General features: G+C 46.4%; 1 protein-coding gene across 1 annotated transcript; it reads left to right on the top strand.

Moving 5' to 3' along the window:
- The first annotated feature begins 4,552 nt into the window (after positions 1 to 4,552).
- PGAM1 (phosphoglycerate mutase 1) lies at positions 4,553 to 12,106 on the top strand. Its single transcript, XM_081074297.1, has 4 exons — positions 4,553 to 4,982; positions 8,739 to 9,013; positions 9,566 to 9,746; positions 11,050 to 12,106. Exons 1-4 carry the CDS (start codon positions 4,676 to 4,678, stop codon positions 11,217 to 11,219), a joined length of 933 nt encoding a protein of 310 aa, XP_080930423.1. The 5' UTR covers positions 4,553 to 4,675; the 3' UTR covers positions 11,220 to 12,106.
- The last annotated feature ends 1,438 nt before the right edge of the window (positions 12,107 to 13,544 follow it).

Genomic DNA, 13,544 nt, shown 5'->3' with positions numbered 1-13,544 from the left:
GGCTTCCTAGCACTCCCCTGAAAGCAGCACCTTCTCTGCTCTGACCCTAAAAACCAGCTTCAGACTTGAGTGTCCAGCCCAGCCATCGTGCAAGACCTTCTCTCTGGATTATGGAACTTCCATTCTCTGAAAATAAACCATCAGGTGTGTTCCAGGCCCTCTGCCTCCAGGCCCTGCATGTGATAACTATGATGATAAAAATTGTCAAAGCCTGGCAATAAGCAAACCTGTTTGACCCTTCTATTTTCTTCACATAAAACTGGTTTCCTAGTCTATATTTTCTTTGGATTAAATTCTAAGTGCAAAACAGGCAGATACCTTGTTATTTCAGAATAATTTGTATCATGAGTAGGGAATGATGGAGAGATTAGTAGTGTGTTAGCCCAGGATCTCTGAGAAGCAATTGACAGACAGGATTTACAGGAAATATACTTGGGAAACGCCTGAGGCAGGAAATGGGGAGGAAATAAGACAACTCTGGCAGAGTAGGTGTGATCCAAGTGAAGGATGGAGAGAAGGAAGGTTGGATGGGTGGAAGCGTCTTAGACTGGAGTGAATTTCTGAAGGAAATTCAGTGAGGCTGTTGGGGAACACTTGAGCCAAAATCTCCCCTCAGAGGAGTCCTGGGTCTCCCAGGACCAGGCCTTTGTATCCTTGATGCAGGGCTAATAAGTCACGGCTGGGCACGACTAGAAGCTCAGTCTTGAGATCTTAGCCACCATCATCTGGGCTCACTCCCTCTCCAAAGCAGAAATACTCTCCTCCTCAGACACCAGCTGAGCTGGGAGAACTGAACATCAAGCGACACATTTGCAAGATGTTCAACAAGTAAAGACACATGGAGTCCTGACAGGGAGTCCTGTGGGCCGAACAGCAGCCTCTCCTTCCGCTCAGCAGAAGACTTGGTTTACTCCACTGTGATTTTAAGTCGGGTTCTTCACTGAATGTTCCATAATAGAGAAGGGAGATACCCTTCTGCAGAAAAAAAAAAAATATTATAGGAAGGGAAGGCTGAGAGAGGCCTTCATTGTTTTAAAGGACAGTGGAGGGTAATAGGGCTAAGACCACTGATTATCCTAACCTGAGTTTCTCGAACTGCTTAACCAACAAGCTGGCTGTTTGAAAGCTGTTAGAGTCCTGGGAATTTCCCTGAGGCCTGAGGAATGAAAGCACCGAGCTAAAAGGGAGGCTCTCTGCCTTAAGTAAGGGTTTAAAGGCCGACAGGAGCCCCAGGCAGAGATGAGGGCTGGTCATTGATGACCAGCTGGCCCATGAGATGACAGCTGAGAAGCCTCTGGAGTACAGATGCCCACGCCCACACTCTATGCAGGAAGGGGACTTATGGGCCACAGTTGCTCCCTGCAGGGCAGAGAGGGAGGGCAGTGACCTGGTGAGGAGGGGTGCAGTCATGCTCCCAGGCTGCTCTGTGATCTGCATTCCTTGCACCTGCTTTGTTCTCAGAAAGAGTGAATGCATCCTGCATCCGCCCAGTTCTTTAGAAAGGCCCAGGAATCAGTCCTGACAAATATTTGTGTGTCTTGTGTTCAGTAGAGATAACAATTAAGATTTAAAAAAAAAAAAAAAAGGAGTGGCGGGCAAAACTCACTGGTTTGTCCTTATCCTTACTGACATTTGCGAAATCACGTTGGCTTGATAGGCTCTAAGCATTTCCCCAGATTTGTGATGCTGCGACAGGTACCAAATGGATCCCCATCTCCGCCCAGGAATTCTGGCTTCCAGCTGCAGCGCCTTCAGCGTCCTCACAACGGTCCTTTCCACTCCCTCCGTCTTCATATCTCCTTGGGCTCCTGCCTTTCTCTTCCTGACAGAGCAATCCCCAACTGTGGGGCCCTTCTCCACGGATCACCTCTGACTTCTCACAAATGAACGTGGTCCTCTGCTCCTCTCCCACTCTTTTGATGGGTCACCTCACTTTTCTCATCTGCTACATGAGAATTGGGGGAGGCAGGAAGTGAGGACTTGTAGTGAAGAATTTTCAAGATGTCTCCCAGCTGGGACACTCAGGGACACTGATGGAGTCGTTAAGTGCATGTGTGCGTGGGGGTGTAAAAATAGTTAAGATGTAGTGCCCGTCCTCAAGGAGTTTCTCGTTGAATAGATCTGATGCATACAAAAAACAAAACCCTCTGATGATCTGCGGTAGATATCCTGTAAGTGAGGTGCATAAAGTTATCAGAGTTCTTCAGAATTCCAAGGTGATGAGAGATTCCAGAGGCAGAGGGGGTTGGTGAAGGGAATAAAGTATGATTCCTGAGCTCCTTCCTAAGGCTGGTGGCACAGATGACCTTGGCCTCCTGCCCAGTGTATCCTAGTTATCCGCCCAGTTCCAATCCCAATGAGCAAGCCATCCCTATCAAGCATCCTGCTGGAAGGGAAATCTGGCCATGGACCGTCAGACTCACAACCTCTGAAATGGTACCCCTCATTAAATCTTTTTTGTCTTCTTGATCACACTGCTAATAATATTTATTATTAATGTTAATAAAACATACTTATTGTTATTTATGATTATTTGCTAGGCATAGCACTAAGTGCTTCCCATGCATTCATAGCATTTATTTCTCACAACAGTGTTTTACGTACATATAAATGTGATTATTGTCCCAGCTTACAGATGGGGAAATTAAGGATGAGAAGTTGAGTGACCCATTGTAGGTCCCATGGCTAACCAGAAACAGAAATGTATTTGAATTCCAATTTCTCCGTACTCACACTTCCTATTCATTGTAGAAATGTGAGACCCCAACTACACAAGAGCATAGAAATTTGTATAGAAGGAGAGAGCAGGGGGAAGAGAAAGAGACATGGCAAGAGTTAGAGTGGGAGCATGGATGAGGGGCCAAGGCAGGGGGACAAAATGTGCAGTCTGAAAAGCCAAGGGAAGGCCAGGGCATCAGGGCTGGGATGACCAAGCAGCAGGGATGACCAGAGGGAGAACTTTCTAAGAGGAAGTCTTTCAAAGACTCTCATTTGGGCCACACCAAGATTTTGAACAATGAGTCCTCCCTCCCAGGATAGTTCTCTCTTTGCAGCCCTGGGATTTTGTGAGCTCTGGGTGCAGCTTTTAGTGCTGGACTCTTCCCAGTCACCTCTCTGATCTCTGAATTCCATCTTATCCCCCCCACAGAAGACAGAGGCAGTGGGCATTGTGGTTAGAGTATACACTAGGCCATTGGACTGCTTGGGTTTGAGTTCTGCCTGGTTTCTCCTTCACTTCTGAGCTGTGACTTTGGACAAGTTATCATTGTGGGTCTCAGTTTCCTCATCTGTGGAATGAAGCTATAATAGTATCTACAGTATACGAATTGCTGGAGGGTTGAGATAATACACTAAAAACACTTTATACATAAACAAACAGTAGCTATTATGATTAATCTACAAACCCATCCTATGTGTTTTGGTTCATGTTGTTCCTAGAGTGCCTTTTCTCTGCCTCACAAATCCTTCCCGCTCTTCAAAGTCAACAAATGACTAAAATGTCACAAAACTGTGGAGGGCATAGAGAGCAGTAGGTAAGAGCATGCATGGACTTGGGAGCCAGCTAGCCTAGACTTGAATCCTGGTTCCTGTAACGGTGAACAAATTACCTCATCTTTCAGTTTCCTCATCAGTAATGGGGAAACCACAGTACCTGCCTCATAGGATCATTATGAGGGTATGAAGACTAAATGAGTTAACACTTGTAATGCACTTACAACACTGCTTGGCACTTAGTAGTTGCTTCATGAGTGCATGTTAAAAACTTTTCTAGAATCTCTGTCAAAATATAGCATACAGTACAATTTCATTGTTAGCTACTTGCATGTGCGTCTTATTCGAACTCCACCCGCTGTGAAGGGCAGAAAACACATTCAATCCATCTTGGCTCTAGCCCACGGCCTGGCTCCTGTAAGTGGCTGGATTGAAATAAAACGGGAGAGTGGCATGAGCAGCAGAGAGCTGTCCAGATAAGCACACATTTAAGCTACTGATTGGGTGCAGGGGAGGAACAGGCTGTAACTTCTTTCTGGAATGTTTGAAGGGGCCGAGGGTTTGTGTCTCTGTTGGAGGCCCAGGAGGTGAGAGACTCGCAGACGTGGGGATACATCGCTTTGCGTTAAAGAGCGTTAAAGAGCATGGGGTTGGAACCAGCCGTCAGCCAGTTACCTTATGTGTAAAATAGATCAGTGTCTACTGAAATGATAGCCAATCACAACTTGTTACTGAACATCTTCCCGGGAGATGGGCACCAGCTAAGTATTTACGATGTCCATTTACAGGTGAGGGTGGGTGAGATTACAATAACTGCCCAAATGCAAAGCACATAAGATGAAAGCGTAAAGATTCGAGCACAGGTGTGTGCATGAAATTCTGTGTACGGATGGATGGGGAGGAGACCGGGCAAAGCTCACTGCGGGTCACAGGGAAAGGGCCATTTTATTACAATGAATGACTGACGAATGACAGCTGTGCTAGGCGGACAGGCTTGCCCTGGAACAGTCACGGGGCCAGCACGCGCCCCCGCGCGCGGTCCAGAGGTCCCGCCGGCCTGGGCGCTTACGTGCGCTCCGTGACGGCCGCGGAGGCCGCGGGGCGCTCAGGGCAGGCCGCATGCGCCCCGGCGGACTGGCGCGCCCCCCCTTCCCGCCGCGGCCGCAGCGCCCGCACGGGGCGCATGCGCACACTCGGGCAGAGGGCGGCCCCCAGCGAGTGGAAAGATTTAAGCCCAACGAGTGCGTCCGGGCCGGGCGGTGGGGCGCGATCGCGCAGGCGCGGCCGGGGGCCGGGCGGCGACTCCGGAATCTCGGCGAGCCCCAGTCTGCACGCACTCCGAGCCGCCGCCATGGCTGCCTACAAACTGGTGCTGATCCGGCACGGCGAGAGCGCGTGGAACCTGGAAAACCGCTTCAGCGGCTGGTACGACGCCGACCTGAGCCCGGCGGGGCACGAGGAGGCGAAGCGCGGCGGGCAGGCGCTGCGAGGTGCGGAGCGGGCCGGGCTGGGGGTGGGGGTGCGAAGTTCCCGACCGGCTCGGCTGGATCGGGGCCGCCTCTCTGGCCCCCGCGCGCTCCGGGGGAGCTCCGAGACCTTGGGCTGCATCTCGACAGCGGTTTACGTGGCAAATGAGAAAACGGGCCCAGCGTGGGGGGGAAGCGATGTGCTCAAGGTCACCCAGTAGGGCGTGAGGGTCTGCGCCGGGAAGTGGACCCGCAGCCCGTGGCGCTCTCCTCCACACCGCCCTGCGAAATTCTCTCTAGTCTGAGCATTTAGCATAACTCTGGGACTTGTTAAATTGGATGCCAGGCGTCTCCCGGTAGCTGTAACGAAGCCTTTTGAAGCGGCAGGCCACACGCTTATCCCCCGCTGTGTGTGGGGGGTGACGTGGTGCTGGGGGGGGGGCTCAGCAGGCACCGAGATACCGAGAAATCCACGTGCTTGTGTAGGCCTTTGCTGCTCAGCAGCGTTCCACAAATCCTGTGCCCAAATGCAGCCGCAAATGTAATTGAATGAATGAATGAATGATTTGATCCTCTCCACGGCCCCATAAAGTATAGATTTTATGCCCCTCCTTCCCATCCCTCCCTGGTCCTTTTTTATAGTTGAGAAAGTGAGGATTGGAAAGATGACTTATGCAAGGTCATATTTCCTTATCCCTAGTCCAGCGCTCTGGCCTCAATTTTGGGGTTGAATAAAGGGTAGGTGTGAAGAACTGGTCGGCTGCTGGCCAAGGACGCCGGGCAAAGGTGGAAGTGGCAGTGAGATAAGCTTGCCTAGGCAGGGTTGCCCGCTCTGGCAGACAGATCTCTGTGATTTTGGAATCCTAATAAGGGAGCATTCCTGCTGCCAGCAAGTCGAGGAATCTTTGGACTGAAGAGGTGCTCCCCCTGATGATCTGTGTAGGTCTGGCCCTGCTCCCTTTTAATCTCTGGACAAAGAAACAGTCGTTTAATAGGGTCACTGATGCCTGGTTGACGTGGAACAGGTATTTGGCTCCAGGTTGCTCTCTCTGGCTTCTTGCCTTAACTGTAGATCCTCTTGAAATGAAGCAAAGGCTTGGAAAGTCTGGGAAATGTAATCTTGCAGCGGGAGTGTGTGAATGCTTTGGGATGGCCTCGTGTGACCTCATACTGTTTAGGAGAGCAGGGAAAGGAAAAGGGCTGGTAAAGGAGGCCATTTTCTCTCCTGCTGCCTCGCAGGAAGAACTGTATGGGTCTAGGGTGGTTTGCTGATGATTAGCCCAGGACAGAGAAGTGGTAGCTATCCTACAAGACTGATCAAATGGCTAAAACTTATAAGCTCTCAAAATAACAGGCTCTATTTCAGTTTTTAAGTAAATATTGGTAGCGTTAGTTTTTAAAAATCCCATTTGAAATCTTAATATCTCTTATGGGCATCACAGATGATTATATCAAAACTGAAAGACTGAAAGCAAAAACTGAATGAAGAATAATCATTATGAATAATCTAATAATATACCATATGAATAATCTAATAATATAAAAGACCTAAAATAAATAAATTCACCAGGGCTTTAAGTGATAGTGGGGTTTAGAGACTCTTGAATATGATTTCAGGAGGAAGGGAGTGAGAATCGAGTTTCCCATGTAATTTACTCCTGGGGGAGGATGGAGTCCATATCACACCATCACCCCATCCCTGGGAGTGTCCTAGACTATGCCTTTGCTTGATGGGCAAGTTAAGTGAAGAGGCTTCAGAGGTTTCTGTCAAGAATCCTAAGGGGAACTGCTTTTCCACTTGGGGACCTACTTGTGTATCCACTTTGTGCATTCCGTTCCAAGTGGAAATAATTGCAATGTAACACCATTAGCTTTTCAGCATGGGTGCTGAAGCTTGCACTATGGGTAGTCGCTTCCCAGTGACTCAGCCTTTTATTGGGTGCCTTTCCTTCCCTTAAGGTTAGGGAGGAGACGGTAATCACATCTACTAGGACTTGTCCTGAGGCTTAGTGATGAGATCTGTCATCTTTTCCCTTGTGGGTGGTGCTGGTTTCCTAGTGATTAATCCTCCCTTCCTGCATCAGTATAGTTCTTACTGGCCTCACTCTCAATTGAATGACTGGCGGGATAATTCACTTCACATTTTATTAATGACTATTGGCAACCTCAATATGAGGCAATACCCAGGAAAGTGCTGAGTTTCAAAGAGGGCCTTGTAGCCTCATGGAGAAAAACAGGACTTTTTCCTGACCCATTACATAAGGAAAGGGCCATCTCCCCCTTAAAGTGGGAGGGAGAATAATCTTTCTTTTTTTTTTTTTAATTAAAGTTTATCGGGGTGACAATTGTTAGTAAAGTTACATAGATTTCAGGTGTACAATTCTGTAGAGAATAACCTTTCATGAAACATGAAGTAAGATTAACCTCTGTAACCTACTGGTTGGGCCAACACAACTCCGGACTACCAGTCAGTCACTACTGTGGAGGAGACATTCGTTTATAAATGAATCAGACAATTCAGACAGTGCACAGCACGTGCTCTCTCCAGTGAGTGGCTTCTCCTAAACTTGGTTTAACAGTTGGCCTAGATATATACAGAGGGTGCCAAAAAAATGTATACACATTTTAAGAAAGGAAAAAAACTTAAAGTGTAATACTCAATATATACCGAGAACAAAAGATGAATACAAGTCATGTTTGACTTCTGCAATTACAAGAGGTGCTCAAAGTGGTTACCATCAGCGTCCAGATACTTCTGATGACGGCGAACTACTGCTTGAGCAATATTGATTAAAGTGTCTACTTGTATGCATTTTTTTGGCACCCCCGGTATATATTCACATTCCTCTGAGGGTACTCAGGAATAGGCTGGCACTTTGACTACAGCAGAGAGGAACTATAGATGAAGAGATTGTGATGTGACTTCCACACTCAATAGTGAAAATATAATTTCACGCAACAAATGGAAGTTTTATCAGCATTCCCTGGGAGCTCTTGCTGTGTCCTGATTGTCGGGAGTTCAAAATCCCATTTCTCCTATACCAGAGGTTAGAGAGGAAGGAAATATATTAGTAATTATCAATCAAAAGTGACAGTTCTAACTAAAGTACAAACATCAGGATTCTTAGGGTTTAGGAAAATACAGAGGTAGCTCGAGATAGTGGCCATGAGTTGGATTTTGGAGTCACACAGCCGGGGTTTTTATCTCTCTGAGGTCATAGCTGTGACCTTGCATAATTTGTTTAACTCCTCTACTCTTTATTTTTCTCATCTGGTAAGATAGATTGTAAGGATTGTAACTTCCTAAGATTGTTATGAAGACTAAAGAAAACATACAAGTATTTAGTCCAGTGCCTGACAGATGGTAAGCCCTCTGTAAATATTAGCAATTACTATTTATTAAGAGATTCCAAGTTTTTAGGATCCTTTTCTTGAAAGAATTGTAGCAGAAATAAATTCTTAAAATGTGCTTAATTAAGCCCAGCATTCCGGGGGTTAGGATAAGCAGCACCAATGGCGGGTTAGCTAGTTGACAGGACATGTAGGACTTGGGTTCAGTGCATTATCGGGGAACCACTGGGACATAGTTGTCAACTGTAATAAGTCAACGGGTTTCATCTTCCCTGAAGGCAGAATATTGTTTTTCCTGCTAGCATATACAAAATTAAACATTCAGCCAGATAATTTTCATTTGGACTACCCGTACAAATACATATGTAAGAAAATTCTGGCTCCAGAATGGACCTGATTAGTTGATCACTTTGAACTTATAATTTCCAGATGCTGGCTATGAGTTTGACATCTGCTTCACCTCAGTGCAGAAGAGAGCAATTCGGACCCTTTGGACAGTACTGGATGCCATTGACCAAATGTGGCTGCCAGTGGTGAGGACTTGGCGCCTCAACGAGCGGCACTATGGGGGTCTGACCGGCCTTAATAAAGCAGAAACTGCTGCCAAGCATGGCGAGGCCCAGGTGAAAATCTGGAGGCGCTCCTACGACATCCCACCACCTCCGATGGAGCCCGACCATCCCTTCTACAGCAACATTAGCAAGGTGCGGACAAACCGAGATCTGGCTCCCTCCATCCAGGACCAGGGGGTTGGAATCTGGGCCTCACTCTAGATTTTATCAGTGTCTGCCTAGTCCCATTGAATTTATAATTTATGATAAAATAGTGGTGATGCCCCTTCTCCAAGGAATGGCCCTCATTTGTTAAAAGATTTAGTTGATCGTTTATGTTTATCTAAAAACAATTTATATATCCTTTTTTATATTCCCACTGCCATTTTACAAAACCATCTATAGCCGTGGGGCCTTCCTAAGCCAATTGCAAGATAAAGTGAACTGGGAAGAGCCTTGTAACTTACCTTTCTTCCCTCCTTTTCTAAGTTACGTTTCATTTGAACTGTTACTAATCTTCCCAGGAGTGGGTAATGGGAGAGGAGAGGGTAGGGGTAGGATAATAATTATCCCTTTTCCCTAGCTCTCAGCTGCATTCTGTGCCCTGGGGAGACAGCTTTACCCATCAGCTTTGACCCCTTAGGGGATGAATGGGCAGGTGCAACTGCTAGTAACTGGTAAGCTTGGATTTTCTGTTGTTTTCAGGATCGCAGGTATGCAGACCTCACTGAAGATCAGCTACCCTCCTGTGAGAGTCTGAAGGACACTATTGCCAGAGCTCTGCCCTTTTGGAATGAAGAAATAGTTCCCCAGATCAAGGAGGGGAAACGGGTATTGATCGCTGCCCATGGCAACAGCCTTCGAGGCATTGTCAAGCATCTGGAGGGTATGTACATTTTTCAGAGGGGCCCTCAAGGAGGGAGAAAGAAGAAGGGCCACCAATCAGGGATTTAATTACTCATTAATAGCCTTAGAGGCAGTCTGGATTGATTCCTAGTAGAAACACACCCGCTGCTTTTATTTCTCAAACGTGTCTTCTGCAGAAGCAGCCAGACCCAGGGTGGCTTGTCATACGTGCAGAACCTCAGGTCCCACGTCAGACCTGACTCAGAAGGTGCATCCCTCACCCGGGTGATTCGGATACACGGTAGTTTGAGATGCCCACTTCTAACCCAGGACTGCCAGTTGAAACTGCTGATAAAGTCCTCCTCGATCACAACCTGGGACAACTTCACACATGAATCTCAATTTGCATCTTCAATTGTTCCACCTAAGGGCCTAGAGCCTCAGCTGTGCTGATTTTTGGCAGGCTGGATGGACTACACAGGACATCTGAGATGTGTATACGTCCTGCTTTACTGTGGGCTTCTGGATCCCACTTGGGGAAGATGTGAGATGTGATCAAAAGATACGGTGAATGTTTAAATAAAGAAATGCATTACAGTAAAAGACACACTGCCATGAATCCCCCTCAAAATACTCCCCCTTGCTGGGAACACACTTATCCCATCGTTCTTGCCACTTTCTGAAGCAGTTCTGGAGTCCTCTTTCATGAGTGTCCTTACTTCATCCTCCATCGTGAAAACTCTCCATGTTACACATCGCTTCCAATACGGCATTTTCTGTCAAATAAAAACATTGCGATGTGTCCTCATCCACCTTATTCATGGGATCTGGCATCTTGTGACTTCTGGCTCTTCCCCAGTCAAATCACCATGAAAGGAAAACGTATTGAATCGGTTCAGGACATCGAGGCAGCCAGGACAGCTCAACTAAACACTCGTGAAAGAGGACATCAGAACTGCTTCAGAAAGTGGCAAGAACGATGGGATAAGCGTGTTTGAAGCGAGGGGGAGTATTGTGAGGGGGATTCATGGCAATGTGTCTTTTACTTGAATAAATTTTTTATTTAAACATTCACTGTATCTTTTGATCACACCTCGTATCTGCAGTACACACTTTTCAAACTTTTTTTCTTGCTTTTCAGTGGCTGAGAAGGCAGTATTGGGGGAATTCCTTGGGTGATTGATCTAGAATGTAGATCATTACTGTTATTACAAATATCAGAAAGGGTGTCATGTTTTAATTCCTACCAAAGCCCTTTGTCACCTAGGGGATGAATAGTAAACCTAGAGGGGTGATGGGAAATCATGTCTTGCTTGACTGATGATGGTGCGTGCTTTCTTCAGGTCTCTCTGAAGAGGCTATCATGGAGCTGAACCTGCCAACTGGTATTCCCATCGTCTATGAATTGGACAAGAACTTGAAGCCCATCAAGCCCATGCAGTTCCTGGGGGATGAAGAGACTGTGCGTAAAGCCATGGAGGCTGTGGCCGCCCAGGGCAAGGCCAAGAAGTGAAGCAGGCAGACGACTTCCCCAAGGATACCCTCCCTGCCCGTCCTATTCCTCTGCATCTCTCTTCTGCACGTCACACTGACCACATCTGTAGACATCTGAAGTTGTAGCTGCAGATAGGGACCAGTGGCTCCCAACTTTGTTTTAGCCATTTTGTCTGTTGCACCCACTCCCTCACACAATGTAGTCAGAATAGCACCTCTGGGGCACAGGTCCTCAGTTAAGCTAAGGGAAGACTCGTATCCACGAAAGCTGCAAGTATGTAACTCGGGTTTATTACTAAGGACCTGCTTGAGTAGGGGATAGGGAGGAGCCATGCTAAGATGTGAGCAGTGAGGACGCAAGAGCCAGTTTGTGTTCCCAGGAGCCAGACCTGTACTAGTCTATAATCATATGCCTGGGGGCTTCAGTCATTCCAGTGGAAGATGAATGCCTGGTGATTCAGACAAAGTAGTTCCTCCCTGACCCCGGAATACCTGGCTTCAGAAGACGGATCAATCCAGAATGTTTACGTGTTACATTTCCTTTAAAAAAAAAAGTATATATATATATGATACAAAACAAAAAGCCTTCTGGGGTTTCTAGTGGCAGTTGAGATATTCCCACATGTGGTCACCACAAAATAAGCCATTCCCCACACCACTGTGGGATAAGCTCCTTGACTTGTAAGCTTTAGGAGTTCATCCTGCTGTGTGTTTTAGAATCCCTCCCCTGCCTTACTGTTTTGTGGCAGTGAAGTCTCTTGGTCATGTCTGAGTGTCCTTCACTGTGTCTAATTTCAGAATCACATTCCAGTTGCTTGGCCCTGCCACTGGGGCCCAGTATGCATTCTGAGCATAACTACTAAATCTTTTTTCCTGATCAGTATAATAAAGGAGTGATGTGCAATATTCTCTGTGACGTGTAGTATCTCTTGTCTGAGGAAATCATCTTGAACATTCACCCAGAAATGTGTCTCATTACCCACGTTCTATTAAGAGCTTCAGGACAATACGCATGATTTTACACAACCTGGTTTTCCAGCTCAGGTTGGAGAGCTCAGGGTGGGGGTGGGCAGGTCTTCTGGCTGAGCTCTCTATTCCTGTTGCCTCTACAGCTCTTGCTCAGTTCTGCTGTTTACTGGATACCCCTTAACTGGAAAATCAAATTCTGAAACTATAATGCCATCTTTAGAGTAAGGTAAAGGCTTGACCAGCTTTTTAAAAAGCCAATCCTTTTCTATTATAGATTTGATTCACACCTTTCTTTTTTGGCCCCTAAAGTTTTAGCCCTGTTAGTCAACTAACATCCTAAAAAATTACACATAACCTCATAAACTGACTTGATCCAGGAAGAAGGGAGTGTAATTCCACTATATACACAATTTGAAGGGGCATCACTCGTTTACCTTTTCTCTAAGGTCTGAAAAGGTCATTGGAACATGAGAAAGCCTATAAGGCCTTTCTCCTAGGAAGAAGTCATATCTGTTAAGCTCTTATGAAGCGTCTCTGTGCCAGCCATTGGGTGAAGCACACTACATACAAAAATCTCTAGTCCTAACAACCCTGAAAGAGCAGGTATCCTCAGTTTACAGAAAAGGAAACAGGCCAAAAGAGATGTAGAAACTTGTCAGAAGGTACACTGTTAAATACTGAAACCCTAATGGACGTTACTTCAACTAAATCAAGGCCCTTATTCTAAACGTTAATACTTTCAAACACCTTGCTTTCCATGTTTAGTTTTTCATTTGACCTGCACAGTAACCCTAGGAAAACCTTGGTAATTTAACTCACTAACAGCCTGGTGTCAGGACGCGACTTTACTTAGCCTGTACTGAATCTTAGACCAAGTGGGTAATTTTGTCTGAGCAAGTGCTCTTGACCCAAGTCAGACCGGATCATCTTGGGTTAATGTTACCCTATGTCTGGACATCTCTTGAGTTTACACCAGTCTCCATTCCTTTCAACTGAGAGGTTCTGACTAGAACTGCCGGATGGGCAGGAAAATAACAAAGCCAGCAACATTCACCATTACCGCTAGGAGGCCAATAACTCCCTCAGAGACAGTGCTTAGCCAGGACAGCACTTCAGAATCAGCCGGGTCTTGTTTCCCGGGAAGTAAGACCTAGCCGGACCATCAGCTCTACTGCGTCTTTTGGAGCAAAAATTAATATAAGACCTGGTATATTAAAATAAGACTGGGTCTTATATAAGACCAAGTATAATATAAAATATAATATATGTAAGAACGGGTCTTATATTAATTTTTGCTCCAAAGGACGCAGTAGAGCTGATGGTCCCGCTAGGTCTTTTTGGGGAAACGGTAGAGCTGGGAAAAAAACCTAACCAT

This window comes from Rhinolophus hipposideros (assembly GCF_964194185.1).
Source record: "Rhinolophus hipposideros genome assembly, chromosome: 15".
Taxonomy (NCBI): Eukaryota; Metazoa; Chordata; class Mammalia; order Chiroptera; family Rhinolophidae; genus Rhinolophus; species Rhinolophus hipposideros.
This window is presented reverse-complemented; position numbering and strand designations above follow the sequence as displayed.

Bases quoted from the DNA above. Each gene is read 5' to 3' on its own strand.
- PGAM1 (XM_081074297.1), top strand. From the start codon at position 4,676: ATGCGCACACTCGGGCAGAGGGCGGCCCCCAGCGAGTGGAAAGATTTA. The intron at 9,014-9,565 runs GTGCGGACAAAC...TGTTGTTTTCAG, and splicing joins TCTACAGCAACATTAGCAAG to GATCGCAGGTATGCAGACCT. The intron at 9,747-11,049 runs GTATGTACATTT...TGCTTTCTTCAG, and splicing joins CATTGTCAAGCATCTGGAGG to GTCTCTCTGAAGAGGCTATC.